Here is a 25,054-nt window from a genome sequence, read left to right as displayed (position 1 = left end):
TGATGAAATCAGAAAATATATTTAAAATGTATAGCAGGTTAAAATTCATATGCCACTTTAAATATGAAAAATGCTTCACATAAATAAATTTTGCAAACGGTTAAAACCCAACCAAAAGAATAATATCTGTACTGAGAAAGAGATACTAAGATTTGCCATTTGCATTTTATATCCTAGGGAATAACTGTGAGGCTGTTAGTTTAAAACTAATGGAGAAAAGGGGTAAAAACCACCACGTGTATTTTGTCCTCGAAGATTAACATTTCTGACCCTACCACAAAAGGCTCGTGCTGCAGAATAAAGATGTTAAAAGGAGATGTCGATAGATGGGGTTCAAATGATTATTAAAAATCATAATTGCAACAATAAAAACATCATTAGATAAGCCACGACAGGAAATAATCAGAAAAATGTAGGCATGTTGTAAGAAGCCATTAGGAACAATAATCGTAAAAATAATACAGTATATTTAAAAATTAATATTCCTAACAGTTGCTGAAATGCACATTAAGTTGCAAAAAAATTGCTTTGAAAACGAATGAGTGTATTCTGACACCAAAACCAAGTCCTTCCTATTAGACCTACTCACCAAAAGTTTCAAATTTGTTTTATAGAAGAAAACTCTTATAAAAATGAGTGCCAGACATATAAAATGAAGCCCTTTTAAAAAACTATTCTCCAGTAAAATGTTGTATTCATAAAACACTTTCCCGGGAGTTTCAATTATTTATCTTTTAAAAAGACCCATGTGGGAATAGGGGGTGGGGGGGTATTACCGTATTTCCTGTAAGATAGTGATTCTTAATCTTTCTGGGGTCTCGGGTCAGTGAGAAAAGTAGCAGGAGTTACAGACTCTCCCCTGGGAAACAATGCACACAATGCACACACAAAATGCTACGATTTTAGCTCTTCCATGGGCTCTGGTTCTATAAATCGTAGACTGTGAACACGTGTGTGATGTATTAACGATTTCCAAATTTCTCGTTCTGCTCCAGGTCTCTGTCCCGGTTCACGATAATCCAGGGGACACACATGAAGTGCCGTGATCCCAGCTCTCCTCCCTGAGGATGATAACAGAGGCTGACTTTGTGCCAGGTACTGCTCTAAGCGCTCCCTATCTCTCATTTGATCTCTCCCACAACCCTGCGATATAAATACAGCTGATACAGTAAGTGCAGATGCAGAGACTGAAGAGGGAGAGACATGCGTGCAAGGTCAGAGCCTAGCAATCTCGGTCAGCATGCCTCTTCCGGCTCGCAAGTACTTTGCAATTATTCCCGACCTAACATGAAATAGATACTACTTTCTCATCGGCCACAGGGTGCTTCTGCTGTCTCCTAGCTGCCTCCTACACGGCCTCCTTGGGAAATGGCCCGGTGGATGTAACGTAAATGGCAGAATGCAGACGAGTGAGTGTCTTTCAGACGTCAGAGCTATTTCTTGGTCTTCGTTGTCTATTGTCTCTCTTTCCGAATACATTCAGATCCGCAGTCATCTCTAGAACGTAACACATGAGACGACGAGTCGGGTTTCGAGCCCACGCGTTGGCGGTCCCTGGTCTACTTGCTGGATCAGGTGGGCAAAGACTCCGTGAAACCGTAGATGTGGAAGAAAGGTTTGGGTCATAACAAATATTTTCGTGATGGGATGAGCCCATAAACCTGCAGGATCACCAAAGCAAATGAGTGGTACTGTGTCCTTTTCATAGACTCCCCTCTGGGTACTTCTTTTCAAAAAGAACGATTTCTCTTTTCAAAGCCCCTGATGACCGTATCGTCCCACTTCCTGTTTTGGGGAAGATGAATGGAGGTGCACACAAAATGATCTACTCTTGTCTGTACCCCTTTCTAACGAGCTGGAGTCTAAGGCCCCTTAGGAGGGACCTTGCTCATATTTAGTCCTGTATGGTTTTTAATTCCTAATGTGTAGACTAGAAAGGAATAGCAACACTTTTGGAATTTCTGCCTATAGGTTGTCGCCTCGTCTGCTTATCTATCAAAATTATGGGCACCCTCCTCCCTCCATTTCCTTTGGTTATCTGATTCTTCCTTTTTTTTCTCCCTGAGCGCTTCTCATGGAAGAAGTCCAGGGGTATGATCACAAGGGCAAATGTAAAAGGAGAAGGGTTGAATCAAGAACTAGCTGTGATCAATTCATTAAGAGATGCCATAAAAATACAGGCTTTATTGATATATAGATAGAGGAGACCGAATGTGTAAATCTCCATTAGAAATGTCAACTCCAAGGCCATGCTAATTCCCATATTCCCACTGGCTGGCTCACAAGGGATTCTTAATATCTGCTGAACAAAATGATTAAATGTACTTATCATGGCGGTTCTAGGGTGTCTTACATGTGTTTGCAGCTTTTGAAGAAACTCTTTGAATAATACAGACACAGATATATGATGAATAATAATAATACTTTTTGAGAAAGAACCACGGGTGAGCAATACCTCATTTCCTAAACCCTCCCCCTCCTTCACGCACCTGTTCCTCTCCCTTTGTGCAATCCATCCACCCCAATTACACACAGTAGTATTAACAATAAATACCATTTGCTACTCTAGGTGCTGAAAACTATGCCAAGCACTGTCCATGAGACGCTGACTTAACTGTCACCACCTACAGGGCAACAGGTACTTTTATTATCTTCCCTGGTTCACAAATGAAGAAACTGAGGCACAGTGAAATAACTTCCTCAAGGTCAAAATGCTAGCGAGTGGCAACACCAAAATACCAACCAGGCAGTCCGTGGCCACAGACTTAATAAATAAGTTATATTTACAACAAGAGTCAGAACGGCGTACCCACGTAAGGTAGGTTAGAAGCATCATCTGTTTATGGAATGGTTGATAAATTTACTTGAATGAAAACATAAGACGAAAAAAAACCCGTGGAAATAAATCGTTAATTCAACATTGGCAATTAAAGGGGGGCCCAGGAAGTAAGATCAGAATCCAAACTAATTTGAAATATTAACCTATTGACACAGCTTCATAAGTAAGAGTACCTTATGTAGACTCAAGAGAGCTTTATGATATATGCTATAACCTGTTCATAAAACCCAAAGTTTGAAAAACCAATTGGCAAGATATTAAGACTGAGGGATAAAACCAGGAAAAACTTACAGCAAGTGAGTTTGAACAACAAAAGGACCGCAGTAGTTAAGGTAAAATTCTGTACAAAGAAATATCTTTTGAGTGGTAATCCTAAAGATAGTTGCCCATTTGAATATGAGGTCAAAGGAGTATATATGTCTGCTTTGAGGAAGAACTGGGATATTTGGAGGTCTACACAGAATATGATTAAGGCCAAGTTTGCTTTCCTTTTACTGTCAAAGGGATTCTTCAAAACACAAAGAAGAAACAAGGGCAAACCAAGTTGGTTGTATATACGTTAGACAGCTCACAAGGGAAACATAGAAATGGTCTGTGTATACGTTAATTGCTGATGCATATGGTTATGAACTACTCACATTGTTTTCACTGTTGACAGTATGCTTGGTTGGAGCGTATTAAACAGAACAGTATTTTCACCGGGCCACTGAATGGACTCCTGGGCAGAGCCCAGACACAGGCAAATAACACAGAATCCGGAAGCTGGAAGTATTTCTCAGTTTAATTACAACATTAAAATCTTAAGGGCCCGTCTTCAAGAGAGGATAATTCAATCAGATGGGCACGTAATGAAATCCAGACATATTCTCCACTGTGGCGATTACTGCAACGTCCTTGGAACCGAGGACACATTTTAATTTAGCATTGTGTGTTTCCTCATTCTTTATGACACAGACTTAAAAAAATGATTCACATTAGTATCTCATTAAAGTTGTAAGTAGGTATCCTTCTTAGGTTATTCACTACCAGTTCCTGGAGGGTGACAGAAAAGCAACAATCTGCAATAAGTACATATTAAATCCATTTATTCCAGCCAGCAAGTGTTTAAATCAGTGTGCAAGCTGCACATCCATTGGTTCCGTGTTCCTTGATTGGGGCCCACTGCCAATTACGGATTACCTTGTCGTAAAGGATTATGGCAGAGATGTAATTTTACGTTCCATAAAACAATTTACTCGGGCCCCTGACAATATGTTCTCCCCCCCGCCATAAAATTCTCAATCTAAGACCAGGATAAAACATCACAAGTATTTTATCCTCTTTAGAAGAGTCACTAAACTTGAACTGTAACGACTAGAAAGTGAGGCTGTGCCAGCAAAGAAAAACAGTTCGTGGGAGTATGTTTGTGGACGTGCGCACGTGCACGTGTTGTTTCAAAGAGCTCTCGCGCCCCTAAAATCGGCAATGCGCTTTTGAAAACAACCTGTTTCAAAATAAATTGTTTCTGAAACTTCACATATTTTATTCCTTTTGTGGGTTGGAAATGTGGCGAACAAAGTATCTGTACAAATACACTGCTTCTTCCACGCAGCTGCCCACGCGAAATACCACTTTTCAGTTTGGGACACTAACCGGAGACCTTCTAAAAGAGTGAAATAATATTTTCCCTGATTTAAAGCAGTCCAGAAAAAAAAAATATATATATATAGGTTCTATGGAAAAGGTGCTCTGCCAGAAACCAAATTTTATAAAGTTAGCCTTGCCGGGCAAAGTGCCATCAGAAGCTGCAAAGCTCTGTAAGGGTAACGGAGAGAAACATATTTGCTATTTTCCTTCCGCGCAGAATTTCCTGCCTGACCGCGAGCTACGTCCACATGATGGAAGCGGCAGGGGAACACTCAAGAGTCCACGCGGCACACTCACTGACGCTGGCACGGACACAGCCACGCAAAGAGATGAGCATTGGTTAGCGTGGGATGTGGCCGGCTTGGGTGGTCTTTGCACACGGCACGACTTCAGCCCCCCCGCCAGGCCATCCACGTAACCACGTCAGTAGCACGTTTGTACTCCCTGTCTGGGTTCACTGCACGACATAAACAAAACCACACTTTCTGAGGATTTCCTAGATTGAAAAATAATCCGGCTATGTTTTAGCGCCCTGACTGGGGACCGAAACTACCCAGACACAGCTCTTAACATTAATCAATACAAACGGTAACGCGAATATTTTTCACGCTAGATGACTATTCGGCTCTTCAACTGATACGATGAACTTGGTTTTGCCAATTGTTAGGGTGGCGTTTGTGTGCTCCAAGCAAGTCCAGTGGCAGGAAACCATAAAAATAACCCACTGATCTGATCAATTGCATTGCATATAATTTCTTGGTTGCATTAGTTTTGCCTGTGCATAAAATTTAATATTTGAGAAAAATACACAGAATAAGACTTGTAAATAATTGTGCAAAATACATCGGGTCTTCCTCTTACTGGTTTTCTCAAACGTATCAGGAAAAACAATAAAAACATAACTGAACAATCTTTACCTCCCCTAGGACAAATGGTAACTTCTTTTGGGAAAGTCATAGATAAATCATAGATGCATCAAAAGTGATTTACAGAGATAAATCTATTTCATAGATGTATCTCATAGATGCATAGATGCATCAAAAGTGATTTACAGAGATTTTATTGGTGGGTGACAGAAGAGTGTGCACAGAAGTTTAAACTTGGGTTTTGGGGGGTGTCTGGGTGGCTCAGTCAGTTAAGCGCTGGACTTTGGCTCAGGTCACGATCTCACGATTTGTGGGTTTGAGCCCCCTGTCGGCTGTGCTGACAGCTCGGAGTCTGGAGCTTCAAGTTCTGTGTCTCAAGTTCTGTGTCTCTCTCTCTCTGCCCCTCCCCCACTCGCACTCTGTCTCCGTGTCTCTCAAAAATAAACAAATGTTAAAAAAAAAAATACATTTGCATGTTGAGCACTACACTTTGCCGGTACTGGTCAAGTACCGGTCTACACATGGGTCAGCCTACTCATTTCAGCCGAGAAAAAAATGGGAAGTAAGTTTAAATTCTGGAAGGAGGCATGTAGAGTCTTCTATCGCGGGTTACAATTTTCTTCGGTCTTTCACAATATAAATTAATTTTCCTCAAGCTGTTCTTGCTGCTGCGGTTGGTACTCTTATCTTGGCAAACCATGGGTCCAGTCATCAGTTATAATTTCAATTTTGCTGAACTAAAGATGTGAACACGTTATCACTGAGACATCGCTGACATCATTTGTTACCGCACAACAGCCAATCAAACGTGATTCAGCTTTTTGGAATAAAGAACAAATCCCAACTTGTCCTTATAGATTTTGCGTTCCCTCATTAGTCATTGTATTTGAGCCAGGTAAGTCAGTAGTTTCTAAAGGCGTACCAATATCTGTATAAATACAAACACAAGTCACTTTGACGGTAACTACCTGGAAACGAAGGCATTTAAATATCCTCTTTTACACGCATACCTCCGTCATCATATCGCAATTTTGCTGAAAACTTTTCATTTTGTTTTCCGTTACGAAATCGACTGAGCAGACAGGATGGAATATGTGTTGCTAACTTGAGCAAAATGATGTATGTTTGTGCGTCACCATTCCTTACGCCGGGGAAGTCCACTGCGGGCTGAGCAAGCTTCCCCAGGGGCTAGTGGTAGTCATTGCGGGTGATATGCTGGTATATGCAGTCATAACTGACATACGTCTAGGCTCTTACTACGTGGCTTGTATTTACACTGGTCACAGTTCAGAGGATAATGCTTTTAGGGGCAGGAAAGAGTTAGTGTATGGGTAATAAACATATAGATAGTTTTCCCTTTGTTTTTAATGGCGGCTATATGGTGATTTTTTTTCCCTTGCTTACACCAGTGTATTTGGAATGGATTACTCACATGCATAATAATCACTCCTGGGGACTCGTCTTAAAAGCCCAGAGTTGGAGTGTATGTGAAAAGCATTATTTTACCCTTCACTGTTCATGGGGGGGACTAATTAATGAATACCTAACGCCATTAATTCACAATTAGATCACTTATGTTTAACCACATGCTTTCTATGCACACATATATAAATATTAATTTTGAATAGAATGATAATCATTCAGCATCATAACAATTAAACAGCTGTAACCTGTCTCATGTGTTAAGTGACAGAGCTGCAGGCAAGCTCTGTAAGCAGATGGTCTTACCCACCCATGCTCGACGTTAAAGACTTTTTAAAAAAAGAGGTGTTGACAAATCAGAACAAGTAGGCATAGTTCTAATGCAAATCGGCCAATTTGCAATGTAGATTGCCCTAAAAACTAATTTGGTGTACAGGAAAAAATTAAGCTCTGTTGTTAAAGGAAGACATTATATTACATTTGGATATAGTAGATTCCCCACCAACATAATTATTTGCTAATTTCATTCAACCAACAGAGTTTAATGGAAAAGCAGCTGGCAAAGTATTCATATTTATGGACTTCCTTTGACTGCTCCTTAATTTACCCAAGGCACATGGCGGCTAAACCCCAGAAATAATAGCCATATTTCAGACAGCTGTTTTCCAGCTTCACTAAAGAGGCACTCAAAAAGGAGAGGGTCAGTGAACCAACCCATCATGAAGAAGAGTGATAGGAAAAAAAAAAACCAACCTGGCTCTAGTCACACCATAATCTGTGAAGATAATATGTTAAATATGAAAAGGCAGAAGAGTCATGGCTTCTGTATGGACTAACACCATTAAGAAGCTTGTATTTTAAAAACTGGTAGGTGGAAAAGGAACTGAGCTAAGATGAATAAAGGCTCTTCTCAACTTGTCATATTCGAGAAATGACAGAGATAAAATCTGCCATTGTAAGGATACCAATGTGCCATCGCGGGAAGGAATCCTATCCCTTAAAATTGTGTGCCTCATTCTTCCACCCTTACATTAAACCGAGTGCAAAGTTCTGACTTTTTACTTACTCCACTGGGGTAATAAGGATCTCTACATATAATGAAAATGACTTAAAATCCACATTAACTCTCCACAGCTACTTGGCTCGAGTTTTAGGGAGAATGGAGATATTAGGGAGAATGGAATAATCTGACACTACTTACGGTCTGTCTCCTCCTTGCTAGCATTGTTAAACAGCTGACAACATAATGTTTTCACTCCCAAATACCTTGAACCTAAACCTCTCATAGAAGCCTTCTGATGAACTTGGCAAGAGTTGAAAGGAGTGTTTTTCATCTTTATTTCTAGTTAAATTGTATACCCAGTCAACTGAACTTTAAAACCTCCTGTATACTAGATTTTGGTGGAAATTAAGGTCTTGGATGCTTTTTAAGAGATGCAAATCAATGAAGTGTTCCAAGTGGAAAAAAATACCGTAGTATATCAGTAAAGAAACACAATGGCAGGCTGTTAATAAAACAATATAAATTTGACATATAACTGGTGTGTACTCAGACACCATGTCTCTCCATAAACTTTTAAAAGACAATTTAAATTGACCTCAGATGAGAAATGAGGTTTAAAAAGCAAAAGGGAACTCCTTAGATTCATACTTAAAAAATCTGTTATGGCATCTAACATTTTTTTTAATGTTTATTTATTTATTTATTTTTTTGTGAGCGAGAGAGAGACAGAGAGAGACACAGAGAGAGAGAGAGAGAGAGAGAGAGAGAGAGAGCGGGGGAGGGGCAGAGAGAAAGGGAGACACAGAATCCGAAGCAGGCTCCAGGCTCTGAGCTGTTAGCACAGAGCCCGGCGCGGGGCTTGAACTCACAAGCCATGAGATCATGACCTGAGCCCAAGTCGGACGCTTAACAGACTAAGCCCCCCAGGCGCCCCTAATATTTTAATTCAAAGTTAACAGATTCAAAATTTTCTGTAATATAATAATTATGATTTATAAACTATTCCCCTAAGCACCTGCACAGTAAATCATTTTGGGAGACTAAAAAGAAAAACTAGCTAGAAAACCACTAAGTTCATGGTGGGAAATAAACACAAGATAGTAAAAAAAAAAAAAAAAGGAACCAGGTTGATCAATTCTAAAGAAACCAGGCATATTTCAATGATATCTAAGCCATCAAAAAACAACATAAATAATCAGCATTTTCTTATAGACTGCTCTGATTTGAGAAAAATGACAGTGGATTTATTCCTCCATTTTTTTCTGAACATAACAGCCTTTATAGCCGGTGGCACTTATAGTAAGCTGAGTAGTAGTACGATCAGTTTATAGCAGCTATTGAGACCCAAGTAACACCACAGGAGGCAGATGGGAGGGAGAATCTGTACACAAATAACAGTCACAGTATAGAATTCATTATTCTATGACCCTGAAGTACATGAAGCATATTTCTTCTAAAGAACTCAAAATTCCTATGCTTGTAGGCCATGTGTAAATCATCCACATGGAAAGACACATGTTACGTCCAAATACATTCACCCACAAAACAGATACTGCATTCAGAACTGGGTTTTAGAAACTCTAAAAAAAAAAAAAAAGTCCCTTTTCTAAAGTATAGAACACATTTAACATTTCCCAAAACAATATAACTGTCACTGAAGTTTACCTCTTGGGGACATTGCTACCCTGTGGAGAAAAACTCTGACTCGGCTTTAGGCCACTACCTCTATTTAGTGAAGATAAATTATAGCCTGGAAGATGGGACAGAGCAAAAGGGACACTCAAGTGCCTGACGTCAATAGTAAAAGTTGTTTATGTCTATATGTTTATGTCTATAGTTACTCCCATTCTTAGGGGCAAAGAAACTGATGTCTTGAGAAACAAATCATCAACATGATGAGAGAACATTTATATCAAGATGGCCCTTGGGACTATGATTTCCCTGACACACAGCAAAGACAGTCACAGTGCAAGTGTTCTGTGAAGATTCAAATACAAATTTTCTTGAGGATTTGTCAGACGGAGGGTGTAATTCTGAAGTTGTTTTTTAAGCGTTTATTTATTTGTGAGAAGGAGAGAGAGAAAGAGAGAGAGAGAGAGAGAGAGAGAGAGAGAGTGAGCAGGGAAGGGCAGAGGTAGAGAAAGACACAGAAGTCTTAAGTAGGCTCCAGGCTCTGAGCTGTCAGCTCAGAGCCCAATGCAGGGCTTGAACTCATGAACTGCAAGATCATGACCTGAGCCGAAGTGGGACGCTTAACCAAATGAGCCACCCAGGCGCCCCCGGGGGGATGTCATTCTACCGGGGCTCTTGAGACATTACTTGACTTGTGCAGGCAGGTTAACAACACAAGGGAGGATGGATGGGCTGCTACAAAAAGTTAAAGTCGGAAGGGCCTTCACCAAACGTCAGCAGAGTCAAACTTTAACAACCCTCAAGCTTTACAGGATATAAAGCTTATATGTATACAGGCTACCAAGCTCTCCGTGGAAGGAGCCCAGGACCGCCATCGCTGGCTGGCTCTGACTACACTGAGCCCCTGACTTCACGTCCTTTCGTGCTGAAATTGGTACCTGGGAAGGAAAACAAACTGATACAAAAGAACTTACGCGCTGAAGAGAAAAACCACCTGAAGGCTGGACGAATTAAAACATCAAAATAGCCACCCAATACGCCACCCCTTATCCAAGCACTTCATCGAAATGCAGGAAAACAGAACATTGTTCAATTCACTAGTAAAATCAGCATTTATCTTTGTGACAGTTTTAAAAAAGACTGAAACCAGTAGAGGGAGCCCTGACAAGGGCCTCCACCATTCAGAAAGGTCAAGGGACCAGGGTTGTGTCTTTAGGAAAGAGGAGACTAAAAGGCCTCATTAAAAAAAAAAAAAATACGCAGGGGCACCTGGCTGGCTCAATCTGTGGAGCATGTGATTCCTGATCTTGGGGTTGTGAGTTCGAGCCCCACAGTGAGTGTAGAGATTACTTAAAAAATAAATAAAACTGCTGTGCCTCGGTGGTTCAGTTGAGTCAGCGTCTGACTTTGGCTCAGGTCATGATCACATGGTTCGGGAGTTCGGGCCCCCGTGTGGGGCTCTGTGCTGACAGTTCAGAACCTGGAGCCTGCTTCGGATTCTGTGTCTCCCACCCTGGCTCGCTCTCTCTCTCTCTCTCACTCTCAAACATGAAAAAAAAAATTAAAAAAAAACCAACCCAACCCATTCTGAGGGGATTACAGGATAAAGTACTACATCTAAACAAATAAGACTAAAATGAAAAAATATATATATTAGGAAGCCCCAAATGGGTACTAATGTTATCTCAAAGGAAAAAAACAGACATCTAAAAATCAGCCTGGTTCTCAGAACATGGGTGATACTCAATGAGCTCTAAGGGGCTTTCAAGCTTCTCTTAGGAATCGCTATCCTTTTTGTCACATCAAATTACTTAGAGTCACTGGGACAGCAGAACAGAGAGGATCTTAAGAAGGATCTCTTTTCTGCACACCGCACAGGAGGCTTCCTGGCTTCTCTGGATTTTTGCCGTCAACCAAGTCGGCTTAGAATTTCCTTCCATTCAACTCCGTGTCTACCGACTCCTGCTGACCCACCCTCCACCACGTTTGACAGATCACGAGGCATCTCTGTCCCCACTCAGTGTGTCTGCAAGTGGAGGGGACTAGTAGTTCTCGTAACCAGCACGGACTCTGGTTTTTCTGTTGGCTAATTCCTCTGCGTGAAGACAAGACTCGGTAGGGAAGAATCAGTCACTGTCAACTTCATGAATCTCAGTCCCCAGACTCTAGCAGCAACTACAGTAACAATAAGTTAACATCGACATGGTGTTTATTTTGAGCCAGGAAGTGTTCTAAGTGCTCTTCTCCATGTTTGAAGTCATTTAATGCAAATTATTTTTGAGCTGAAAACACCACAAATTTCAGAAAAGCATGTAACATTTTTTATTAAGTGCCTGTCATGTCTCTAATAAACATTTCTCCTTCTGTATTTTTGAGCTTTGTTCACTCTTTCAATGTTTCTTTATAAGACAACGATTTTGTAATACTTTCTATAGACTGAACAGAAAGATGATTCAGTCTTTATTCACTGCGACTATTTAATATAGTTTTCATTACTGATAGTTTAGAAAAGTTTCAATTTAATTATTATTAATGTCATATAAATTTTTGGCATTATTGCTAGAAAGGAAGACTTTATTGTATAATAAACAAATCTTAAACACTCTTTGAATTGATGACATTCATTAACCACTTTGTTGTGATATCCTCACAGAATATTATGACTTTTATATTATCTTTGTCAATATCAGTGTTTCATGTCACATAAACATGAAATTTTTGTCTCGAATGTTCATAAGATTCAGGGATACCCTGCGATGCACGGCACGTGTGACTTCACACCCTGATGAACTCAATTTCGCAACACTGCTGACATGTTTGTGCCCTAAAAAACGCTAGAATTCTGATCAATTGCTCAAGAGATATATTCGTCAAACGAGAAAATTGTGGCAAGTTTGTAATTACAGACATCCCAGTATCAAGTGTATCTCTGACAGGAGAAATTAGGCATTTTTGATTAGGCACTTTTACAACATAGCTGATGACGAGAGGAATTTTCCACAGACTAACTTCCGTTTCCATACATTTCGAACATTATTTCTCCTCCACTACCTATCTACTTCTGGTGCAGGGCTCCACAGGACTAATTCATAGCTTCATATAATCTCTGACCCTGTGCTTTCATGTCAGTAGGTGAGGCAGCGGGTGGTAGGAATATTCTGGGATGGCTAGCAATAACAACCACAGACAGCAATGATTTCACACCTCATAAATATATCCAATTAAATCTAAACTAAATGTATCCCCCGCTCAGAGCCTCCTTAGCTGAATCCTCAAAGTGCCCATAGTCATTCCAGTGTCATCCTAGTCAAGGAAAAGTGTGATGGAAAGCAATTCGAAAAGGAAATAGATGAAGGCCCTAACTGATTTGCAAGTTTCCGATGAACATGTGACCATATAACCCCGCGGTCCTCTCGCAAGAAAGGCCCGCACCAGCGAGGTGGTCCAGTTCTCTCTGAGGCTTCAGCTTTACCAGATTCATGACAAGTATGTCGCTGGCCCCGCCAGGGACTCAGGTGGGAGGCAGTGGAGACCCCTTTGGTAGCCACTCCATCACTCTGACAGACGGGAAGCCAGATGTCTCCCAGAGCGCTCATTGGCAGGTGTAATGTGGTACCCTGTATTCATTTAAGGGGGGACCTACGAAGTTTCAGTACAAATGCAGAAAGATACTTGCAGAATTTCCACATTCTGTATTATTGTCAATATGATTCCCAACTTGGGAACATTGCAAAAGTTACAAAGAATATCGATTTTGTAATCTAAGGGAAGTATCAGAGTGTATCCGAGTGGTCACTTGTGAAACCAAATCGTCACCTATTTAAAAAAAAAAATTTTTTTTTAACGTTTATTTATTTTTGAGACAGAGAGAGACAGAGCATGAGCGGGGGAGGGGCAGAGAGAGAGGGAGACACAGAATCGGAAGCAGGCTCCAAGCTCTGAGCAGTCAGCACAGAGCCCGACGCAGGGCTCGAACTCACGGACCACGAGATCATGACCTAGGCCGAAGTCGGACGCTTAACCGACTGAGCCACCCAGGCGCCCCCAGATCGTCACTTATTTTTAAAGGTAACAACGAAAATACTATTCTTTCAGCGTTCTCCAGAGATAAGAACGAGAACAACGAGGCTAAGCTTTGTCCACAATGGTACAGTTTTCGTCTTTCTCTCTTTTACCCCATATTGTTTAGTAGATAACTCCCCAGCTGTGTGTATTTCATTTTCAATTTCTGATCTTCAGCATCCCAAAGCCCAGAGCAACCATAGTATTTAATAGAGGGATGCGGAGTACTGTAAGTCTAAGTTTTGTCTGAGCAAACAAAGCATGTCTTTGTGATCATTAATGATCCTGTTTCCCAATGTACTAAAGAATTAGAATAAAAACAAATAGCTGGTCTTTTGTAGCTTAAAGGAATTAGGATTTCCCCTAGGCCAAATCTCCATTTGAATTGCCTGAAAGTACATGAAAATCAATGTAGCTCAATAAACAACTCTATGTTGGAGATATCACGAGAAGACAAATACCAAATAGACTCCACCTTTCTCTTTCCCTCGCTCCCTTCCCTTCCCTTTCTTCTCCTTCTCTTTCTCCCTCCCTCCTTCCCTCCCTCCCTTCCTTTCTTTCTCAAAGCAACACCTCTCAAAACCCTCAACTCAAACATATTAACTTCTTGTTAAGCCATATCCATTTGAGACTAGGTTACATTTTATAACAATGAAATGAAAATTTCACGTTGGACAGCAATTTTGTTTTGTGTCTTTATTTTTGGAAGTCAACATCCAAAACACTGTCTGGATTGCAGCTGTCTCATTTATACTTAACCACAGAATAAGAACGCTAATGTATTTGCCTCAAACACTATTTGCCTCTGTCCCCCTCTCTCTGCCACTCCCCTGCCTGTGTTGTCTCAAAAATAAATAAACGTTGAAAGAAGAAAAAAAAAACACCAAAAAATGACTTGCCAAAGGTCACAATGATAGAGTAGGCAGTCAGTCAGATACAAGCAGGGAACAAGTGCTTTCCTACTGATAAAAGGGCTCAAACCAAATTCCAAGCAGCAGGGACCGGGACCGGACCCCAGGGGATCCACATGTATTCTCTCCTCTGGTCACTGCCCTACAGTAACCAATAGCTTCATTATACAAGTTATAGTGGATAAATCACGGAGCAGATGTGAAAACACATATTCTTTTTCCTTCCGGAGCCCACGCTTTGTTTTTTTCATCTGTTACCACTAACCTGCATAAAAAATATTAGAATATCACAGATGAGATGATCAGTAATTGCTTAATGGATAAAGAAATAAATGAACAAATGAAAGGTAACAAAGACACGTAAATGCCTTAGGGAAAATAAAAAGCTAAATGCAACAGAACAAAAGGGGAATCCCTTGTTTAAATCTCGTAATTTTCTAAATAAAGCAGAAATCAAGAAATTCTAGAACCACGAGAGACCTCAAGGGGTCCTTCAGATAGGGACACTACTCAAGAGACTTGATGAATGGAAAAAAGTTACCAGAAATTCCCCTCTTAAAAACATTCCTCAAATTAACAAAAAGAACCAAACAAAACCCCCAGTGTTTCACGCCTAAATGATTACGGTATTCCCAAAGCTTCCAGGAACCGAGATTAAAACCTTTCTTTGGGATCTTGCGTCAGGATTTAAATACGTCTTCCAACAGGAGGTTCCTCATTGTAGCTAAAAAACATCTTAACAATTTAAGCCCATTTTCTCCATTTCTGTCTGTATGGAAATGGGACACACCAATGGGAAATACTAATCAACCTCCAGGAGATAATTCACCCATCTACAGACAGATCCCGGCCTTCCCTACCTTCCTAACAACACTTCATTGTAGACAACAATCAAATGTGTTATTCAGTCCCCAGCCCTGCTCCCCTCACCCTTGCAGGTCACAATCTCATCTATAACCTCCAGTGCTCTCAGCTACAAAGGGAAGGCTATAGGGACGGGTTTTTTTTCTCCGCAACTGCTACAAAGAATAGCTCTTGGGGGAAGCTACAGGTTAGAAAGACTCAAGATGTGGAAACTTAGGATGTAGCATTGCCCAGAATATTCAGCTGCATTGCGCTTACAAGTTATGTGGATTCTGGTACAACCATCTGTTCAGCAGAGGCTGGCGTGGCATTTGCATTGTTTCTATGGTCCACCAACTCCAGCCACCAAGTCAGAAGAGTAGTTTTCCAGTGTTTCCACGCAAGGATAGGGAGAGTCAAAGCAAAGGAGTTGCCTTTGTGTGGTTATAGATTCTGGTTTCAGTTAAATACATCAACAGTGAGCTTACTGAATTAAGGCCAAGACAAGTATCTCCCAGGTCACAGGTTTGACCTTGATCGATATAGAACTGTTCTGGCTTGTTTATATAGAGACAGCCATGCAGTATTCCAATCATGTCAACTTTTATTTATAAACCACTTAATTATATTTGGTATATTTTATCTTGCTTCTGGGTCCTCTAAATATTCTTACATCTTTTCTATCTTGTTAGAAACAACAGCAGGAACGTGAGTGGGATAATCATTCGACCTTCCCGTGGAATGGTCACATACAAAGGATGATGGTGCTATCACTATTAAAGTATGCTAGTTATACTTGCTAGTCACATTTGATGTGGTTCTCTCATATAACCAACTTCTCTTTATTTATGAAAGGGCCCAACAGTCATAAATGCTTTTATGGGGAGGAAGGGAAAAAATATTTATTTTAAATCATAATATCGCTAAAAGTAGATTTCCCTTTGTTTCATTTTCCATCTGCATGCATCACTTTTCAAAGTCTAACCCCAGAAAGGAGAAGGACTTGGGACAGTGAACCCGAGGATTAATACGCCCAACTTGCCGAACTCATGATTCACAATGAGAGGAAAATATGAACACACTAATAAAAATAGCAAGATGGAATCTTTTCAGTAGATAGGATGTTCAGTGAACACTCTAAATTCATAACCTATTTTACTATCAAAATGCCTATGGTTTTATGAAAGCATGAACAGTTTATGAAGACAGTAAGATGACTAATGGAGAATATTCTTTGCTTTCTATTGGGAACTTTTGTTTGCTTCTAACTGTTTAATTTCTCCTCCGTCTCTCTTTCAATTAACCTCCCTGTTTGTATTCAATGAGATGGCACATAATATGGAGAAAGAAAAAAAAACCTTGCTGATTTATGAGTATTCTTTCATAAAGTGGCAGCTTCTTTTAGCCAGATGTGTAAGTGCTGAAAATGAGAGGGAAATGCACAGCATAGTAACATATCCCAAATGAGAAAACGTACTGTAGTTTCCCGGGTTGTTTAAATCAGTGGCTCACAAAGGCCTCTTTTTAAACGGCCCCTTAGGCTCCGCTGTGGACATACACACAGGTAGTAAGTAGTCGGAAAAAAAGTAATTGGATTTTTGCATGGCAGAACCTGGAATAAGTAGCTCTAACAGCATAGAAGAACAAAACAGTGATCTGAGGTTCCCTGCGTCTTTTAAAAGGTTCACTTTGAAGATTCATTTTTAAATGAGGTAGGTCCTTTACTTCCACATTGTTACTCACATGGACTACAAACGAAACAAAATGAAATAAAACAACAGAAAATGGAACTGTTAACAACCGTAACAAGATATGCTACATTATAATACAAAGAGCTGCGACTAACAGCAACCTCACGTGTTCCCAGATAACTGAAAAACTGTTCAAGGACCGCTCATCTGTGGGAAACTAACCGCGTACTGTATGTCCCTGACTAGTATTTCCCATATGACCAAAGTCAGTGAGGACACCAAGAGAATGACTTACTTAGTAACCATTGGTTAGCAAGTTAAATTTGCCTATGGAAAACCTTATAGTATACTGCTAGGTTTTCCAAGCTATATATTCATGCCTAGGATACATTCAGTCAAATATATAACATTTCCCCCCCAACTAGAATCAATTCACTTCTTATGGGTATGGGGGTGGTGGGGTCATAACACCTGATGGACTGTGATTAGAAGCCTATTTCTCCTGCCCTGCCTCTGGTAGATGGGCTTTCTGGGATTTGGGCACAGCGCTGTTTGGTCGCAGGGGTACAAATTATTCTCTGTATGTCCACAGAAAGACCCACAAATTGTGGGGTCAACGGTTTGCTGCTTTAATATAGTTCACAAATGTAGTTCACACAAACGATAGGCAGCCATTGCCCCAGAAGCCTCTCTTGAAGAGTAGAGGAGGGGAAAGCCGTATCAAGTTGGTGGAGATAAGCACCCTGGGCACTCACAGCGTTCCTCCGTGGGGACTCGATGCTTCCCGGGATGTAGGTAGGAAGCTCACATTCCACAAGTGAGCCGCTAAGGGTGTTTCCCAGGTAAACGTTAACACCACAGGCCTGATCTGGAGATCCTTGGCAGGCATTTGGAAAACTGGACGTTCTCTACAGTGCTTTTGCCTACCAGGAGAATCTCTTCTTCTGAGAATCTGGAATTTTGGTGGTTGCGGCTGACAGAGGCTACCTCTTGGAGCGGCCCTATTAAAAACCTCTCAGTCTCAAATGTGCTACCCTCCGCAGAAGCACGTGTTCCTTGCACACGTGTTGGTGTAGTTCAGTGCTGGAGAAAGGTCCATGCTCCGTGTGACCTCTCCTGGTGGGAGAGAAAGAACACAGGAGGCCTGTGCATGGACTTCTCCAGACACCACCTGATGGCGACGGGTCATTTCCCTTTCGGATAACTATTATGGTCATGAGCACAAGTGCCCCGAGTCCTGGGAGCCCTTCTGTGGATCATCACCTGTGGGGGTGAGGGGATCACCACCCTTAAAACAGATGACAGGAATGTCAGTAAGACTGGAAAAAACCTTACTTGAAGTTCCGTAAAGATACAACTGTGACAACTTATAACATTATGTGATTTCAACTTTCCCGTGAAAAATTTCCTAGCTAGCCAATTCCTGTAAGCAAGAAAATAAAGTACATGATACTTGTAGCTGCACTGGAAGAAGAAATTTTTTAAGATATTGGGACTCCCTCCAGTTAGCAAATTACACCCTATGGACATAAAACACCATACCTCAAGTTATGCAAATTATGACATTTTTGTAAGGCTGTATCATTTAGAGCTAATATGGTACACTTCCACTGAAGGAAGGTAGGCATTTATTACTTACGTTTGTTATATTTTCTTTAATTAAATGTTTTAAGTTCAGTGACTCAAATGGTAAAAAGCAAAGGCACCGAAAACCTTGAAAATATGGTACTATGTATGTTCTGGATAATTCTGAATCCACCCTAGCTATCATTTATGTACCAACATTTTGATCTTAAACACCTATTTGCTTTATTTAACCCACAGAGGTTCGTGAACATCATCATATTTGAAAAGTATCAGCATGTAACTTTAAGAACAGCTAGACTTGTGCATTTCATTCTACTTTATTTCTTGGGCTGCTGCAAAATAAAGCCATAGAAAGTCAAACCGCTTTTTGAGAGACTCAAGTATTATCGACAGGTGCTAACATGCGTGGGGCTGCCCGTGTTTGGCATCTTCTTTTAAAGTAAAAAATACTGCTGTTATGCAATGGCACCATGGAACGCTGAGACGTAACATTCAACGGAGGCGTGTTCACAAAAAAGAAATGAAATCATCTGCAGGTGAATCAATTTTTGTAGCCATCACAAACCACCAAATTCTTATACCTCATGCTTGTGACGGCTGTTCTAAAAAGAACCGAATGGCCGTTGTAACACGAGGCCTGATGTGAAGAAGCAATTCTTTTTTTTTTTTTTTTTCCAGAAAGACGAATTAAAATTAATTAGAGGAAATCAGCTTTTGCAAGTAGGGAAACAGCCAGGAACCAGGGCTCTCCCTCCTGTTGCGCGCGCAGGGCTGGCGGGGGGCGGGGCTGGGGGCGGGGCGAGGGGCGGGGCCTACCGATGGTGCAGTGCTCGCCGTTCCAGCCCTGGCTGCATTCGCACTTGCCATCCTTGCACGTGCCGTGCTCGGCGCAGCGCGGGTGGCAGGCTCTTTGACTGCAGGCTGCGCCCGTCCAGCCCTCTTCACAGCGACAGGTGCCCCCCATGCACACCCCGTGCGAGCCGCAGTCCACGGAACAGATTTCTGTGTTGAAAAAGAGGAAAGAGAGCAGGGGAGGAGGGCGGCGGGGAGAAGGAGAATGAATAAGCAGGGCTACGTCTTAAAAACAAAACCACTGAAAATAAATACAAAGGATTTACATACTGAGCACATTTTAGCATCGACTAGTAAGCATTATAAATGGTAAAAATGCACTTTTTAAATTTATCATTTCGTTTAATACGCTGCTGTAATCGTGCATAAAATACCCATGACAATTTTGTTATAAATCATTTCCTATACTGTATGTGTAAACATGGAGGCTACTAACAAAACGGAACACGTGATTCATAGCGAGAGGAAAATACACACACGTAATGTATCCCACAGGGTCTTCTGGCCGTGGAGAAGCCATGCACACAGACAAACACATACATCAAATTAATATAAAATTAATGAAATATTTCAGTGTCTCGGCAGGAGTTGGGTTTCACCCGTATAGCAAGAATTGCAAAGAGGTTATTTCTAACTCTATGGTTCAGATTTCTAAAATATTCAGAAACTTTTATTAAAAAGAATCTTTTGTGGTTTGCACATTGGCTTGCTTCTGACACACACACATGCTGGTTGAGTAAAAGAAATTGTTGTTTTTCCTATCCAGTAAACTGGTACTATTGACAGAGACGAACGATAATAGAAAACCAGTTTAAAAATGTATGTGGCTACTGACTCTGTCACTGCACAAGCTAGGTTTTTCAGATATCAGAATAACTGAAAGTTACCAAAGGACTTCAAAACCATAATAGGTTCCATCGTTAAACAGAATCGTGTCTAAAGTCATTTTGTTCTTCAAAACCTTTCTTAAAAGCTTATTTGATTAGACACACACACAGAAAGAAAACTTTGAAGGGTATTTTATATTCTACTTTTTACATGTAAAGTTCAATAAAATCAACTACTGCTTTTTTCTATGATTGTAAGACCGTCGTTTGGTTTTGCTTTTCCTGCAAAGATAACAATGCTGAACAATAAAAACCTGCAATCATTTCAAACAAAGAGGAAACAGACTACAGCCTTATTTTTAAATTAAAAACCAGTAACTGTTTATGTGGCCACATGTTCGTTCCTATTTCCCCCACTCACTGCCCAAATAACATTTCTCAGACACCGTAATTCTGTCTCTCAGTCCTGCAGAATCTTAAACAGCATATCAAGGCACTGTGAGAGTTGTAACATTTCTTATAAACAACAGCCAGGACTGTTCACTGGAAGAGAGTGGGGTATGTTTTTTTCAAGCCACATTTTTCATCTCGTTTGAATTAAATTTTTGATTAAGAGATCCAAGATGGTTTGATTAACTTCAGACGAACAGAACGTCAACTCTGCTCCAGAAGAGAGAGGTTTCTTTCTGAGGTACCCCTTTTATTCAATCTAATCAATTTTTCATTAGGGCGAAGGTGTTTATCAGCGTCTAGCACACTAGCTTTGAGCAAGGTGCGTCAATCTTTGTAATGAACTTATTAATTAGAGTTAATTTAATTGAAGTGGAATTGAAGGGCTAATTAATGGACAAACTGCTGATGAGGAGAGAGGAAAACTCGGTTGCTTTCAAACCTATAAACTTTCTGATGGAAATAATTCATTTCTTCTCTTGTAGCAGCTTAACCAAATGTTTCTGCAGCTGCAGAATCTACTCTTATTGAATTTAGAGATCCGAAGGTCATTTCTACAACAACAAAAGAAGTAGCTGGTAAAGTGTTCTGCCTTGGGATTCAGTTAGTTAGAAATTCCCAATAATGCTGCTGGTCAACTTCCAGCCACAAGTGTAAGTTACCTACAATGTGTTTGTAAACTTTAGATGGCAACTGTGGAACACGCAGATAAATTTCCCGCACAGGAACCAGGATATTTTCACAGGATGAATAGACGCATGTTTAATTACTGATAATTCTTCTAAGTTTTCTGTCTTTTCCCAGCTAATAGCAAAGTTGAATAAAGTCTTTTTTTTTTTTTCCGGAGCGTAATTAATTTATTCCAAAGAAGAGCACTGTATTCATTATCCAACTCTATACATTGAGAGTTTAATATGTTTTTTTTGTTTTTCATTGGGGGTGTAAAGATGCAATGGGACAAAGATCTTCACCCACTATGTCTAATCAGTCATTTTGTACATGGCTACCATTAGATTTTCAACTGGCAAAATGATTATATAAGCATGGGAAAAAAAATCAGTCTAAATATGTAAAATAATGACAGGTGCTTTTGGCAGCCAATTTCATCTCTAAATTAACATCTATTACCCTTTTTTTTATTTGCTATTCATAGCAATATCACAGAATTACCTTACTTTATTTTTTAAACTTTTTTTCAGTAACCTTTACACCCAATGTGGGGCTCGAACTCACGACCCCGAGATCAACAGTCACACGCTCCACTGACTCAGCCAGTCAGGGGCCAAAGACTGAATTATCTTTTGAGCTATAGTATCCATTACAAACTCTCCTTTATAAAATAATTCAGGTTAACGTGTTAAATAACATTATCTGAAACAAATAGGGCCGTTTCACCATTCCTTTCCTACTTGGGTAATTGTGGGAGACAAATTAGAATGACAATTTTCAAACAAGTATTATTTTCTAGCTAGTATTCGTATGCTTATTTTACTGATGGAGGCATAAGAGACCTGAACCAAGTAGCTTTACTATAAAAATAACTGTATCTATAAACTTTAATTGGATTTTTCTGAGTGTGGGATGCATTTTTTAACACAGAAGCCAGGAAGGGAAACAAACACTGAACAGAAAAATTAAATGCTTATTTTGATTCTTATGATTATAAAATATGTTTTTTAAGAACAAAGGACAGAACAAGTTAATGTGTTATTTAAATAATGCCTTGCACCTATGCTTCCTAATGTTGGGTGGTGATGATTTCCTAAAACTCTTTAGTGAGGCACTGAGGGTTCTCTCTAATCCCACCCCCAGGTTATGTTTTGCTCTCATTTGTCCTGGACGTGTTATTTGGTCTACGGTCATGCATTTTCAAACCAGTTTTTGCTTCTCCCAGCTATCTGAATCCACTCCTATTTCTACGAAGCAGTGACGAACATAAACCTCTGTCTGCCTCCAAAAATGTATGGCCCAGAGATGAGGGAGGTAGAGGAAAAGGAAGGAAGAGAGAGACTGGATGAGGGAGGAGGGGGAAGGGAGCTGCGGGAAGAAGAAAGGTTGGGGGGAAATGAGAGAGAGACAGTACAAGGAAGAAAAGGCATTAAGTTGTCCCTTTGTCCCTTTACCCAGGGTATCTGCTCAAGGCTTCAACAGAAGTCTTTCATCAGAATTACGACTTAGCCTGGACACAACTTTGTTTAGTGTGGGCTTCCGGGATTCAGTTTGTAGCAGGTGAGGAAGGGCGCACGAATGTGTCGTGTTGCTGAGGACTCCCAGGGTAGCAGCCATGTCACCCGAGTTTCTCAAAGTGCCAAGAAAGAGTGATCTGTAAAAATTACTAGTCTTTTTTTCCCTTAAAATAAGCATGTTAATTCGCTGCGTAGCGGGGTTTCTCTTAGGTTAATGCCATCAGGTTATAATAATAGATGAAATAATTTGCATTTCGTAATTTTCACATTTGGGGAACTGTACCCCAGCAGTACTTTTTTTTTGAAGTCTATCTATTTATTTCGAGAGAGGCACGGGGAGAGAACGAGCAGGGGAGGTGCAGAGAGAAAGAGGGAGAGAGACCACAGAGCCCGATGCGGGGCTCGATCTAATGAACTGAGCTGAAATCCAGAGTCAGATGCTTAACTGACGGAGCCCCCCCAGTGTCCTTCCAAGCAGTACTTTTATGTGGAAGCTCCTCTCAACCAATCAAGAATTAAGTGTGACAAACCACCATGACTATGACCGCCACCACCATGACTATGACCGCCACCACCACTGCCACTACTCGTGTTAATGGTTAATACTTGTAAGGACTTGCCATGTGTAAGGCACGATTCTAAGCGCTTTCCACATATTAACTCGTTTCCATCTTACGACCGTTGTATCAGGTCGTAATTTAATTGTGTAAGGTAGTACTCTTATTGTCCCCATGTCACAGGTAAAGAAACGGAGGCAACAGAGGAGCTAAAGAGCCGATGAATGTCACACGCCTACAGAATGGCCAGCTCAACACCCGAAGCCAGCCAGTTCAGCCCCAGATTCCCTGCTCTTAACCGCTCACTGTTATGACAGGTCTGCAGAGAAGGCAATCCGTGTGGGCAGGGCGAGGGGTAGACAGACCCTTTCCCTGAGGCCAAACCTACACAGACTCAACAGCATTACTAAAACCTGTCCTTTTGCTCCCCCCCGACTTCCCCTCCTCTCCCTCTTCTCCTCCTCCTCATTCTGCACCCCCCCCCCTTTAGTAGTATTTAGTTTTGCTTTCTTTGAGTATCCAAACAGAAGCCATCCTTCCTCCATGTCTCACCGGTCTCTCCTCATCGCCTGGCCTGCATCCTGCCTTGCCCCTCGCCCCTCACCCCTTCCCAGCTTCCTGTCTTCTCCAGAGACGCGTCCACTGCCCCAGCCCCTCCTGGTTGCTGACGTCTGGCTCTTCTGGTCAGCTTCTGCACTGTCTCTTCAGCAACTGCTGTCTAGCTTTCCTTTAAAACGGCCCTCGGCTTCATCCTTCTCATTTCTACGATCTCCCCACGAATTCATGCTCTCAGGACTTCACACTCTGGGAGAGCTCTCAAACTCGCCTTGGGCCGTCAAAGTCTGACTAGTCATGTTCTCTGACATATAATCGATGGGGAGTTCTAACAGGCTGCTCTCATCAAACTGGCGGGCACACATCGTCATGACCAGTGAGTTCTCCATTGTCTGAACTGTCATTGCCAAGCTGTGTCCCTCCAAATCGGGCCCAGCCCGACGTTTGCCTCCAAATACTCTTTCTTTACGCTCCCGCGTATGTAACGATAGGCTCAGAGGTGCAACTTGGTTAATGGTAGTTGCTGTGGCAGTGGTGGGTGGTAGCTATATTTAGAATTTATACTGGACTAAGCACTGTACTAAGTACTTTATATACAGTAATTCAAGTAATTCCCAAAGTATCCCTGTGAGGAATTGCTTTTTTCTTTTTTTCCTTTAGAGAGTGAGAGTGAGTGTGAGCAGGAGAGAGGCAGAGAGAGAGAGAGAGAGAGAGAGAGAGAGAATCTTAAGCAGGCTTCATGCCCATGACCGAGCCAGACACGGGGCTCGATCCCACAACTCTGAGCTCATGACCTGAGTCAAAATCAAGAGCTGGATGTTCAATCGGCTGAGCCACCCGGGGGCCCCAAGAATTTCTCGGTTAAATTCACTTTATAGATGGGTACACTAAAACATATAGTAGTCTGCCTAAGGTTACCCAGCTAATAAGTAGCAGAGGTTGGATATGAACCCGAGCATCTGATCTCAGAGCCTACGCTCGTAGGTACTTTCTAGTACCATTCCCCTAGTCAAAAAGCGCCTCCTCCCATTTCCATGCTAGCTGCCATCTTTAAAAGAAGGCAAGAAATGTTCATAAAAATCTCCTTGAGGACCTCACGTGCATCAAGGCAGGATCACTCCTCTGAATGTTGGTTGCATTTAGCA

General features: G+C 41.1%; 1 protein-coding gene across 17 annotated transcripts in view; it reads right to left on the bottom strand.

Moving 5' to 3' along the window:
• The window catches only part of TENM3 (teneurin transmembrane protein 3), a 1,268,347-nt gene that overhangs the window by 85,457 nt on the left and 1,157,836 nt on the right, over positions 1–25,054 (bottom strand). For all 17 annotated transcript variants that reach the window (XM_027077054.2, XM_027077058.2, XM_027077059.2 and 14 more), the window contains one exon: positions 19,299–19,484. In XM_027077054.2, the coding sequence (XP_026932855.1) occupies positions 19,299–19,484 (186 nt within the window). The remainder of the gene's footprint in view (positions 1–19,298; positions 19,485–25,054) is intronic.

Source organism: Acinonyx jubatus, chromosome B1 (genome assembly GCF_027475565.1).
Source record: "Acinonyx jubatus isolate Ajub_Pintada_27869175 chromosome B1, VMU_Ajub_asm_v1.0, whole genome shotgun sequence".
Lineage (NCBI taxonomy): Eukaryota > Metazoa > Chordata > Mammalia > Carnivora > Felidae > Acinonyx > Acinonyx jubatus.
This window is presented reverse-complemented; position numbering and strand designations above follow the sequence as displayed.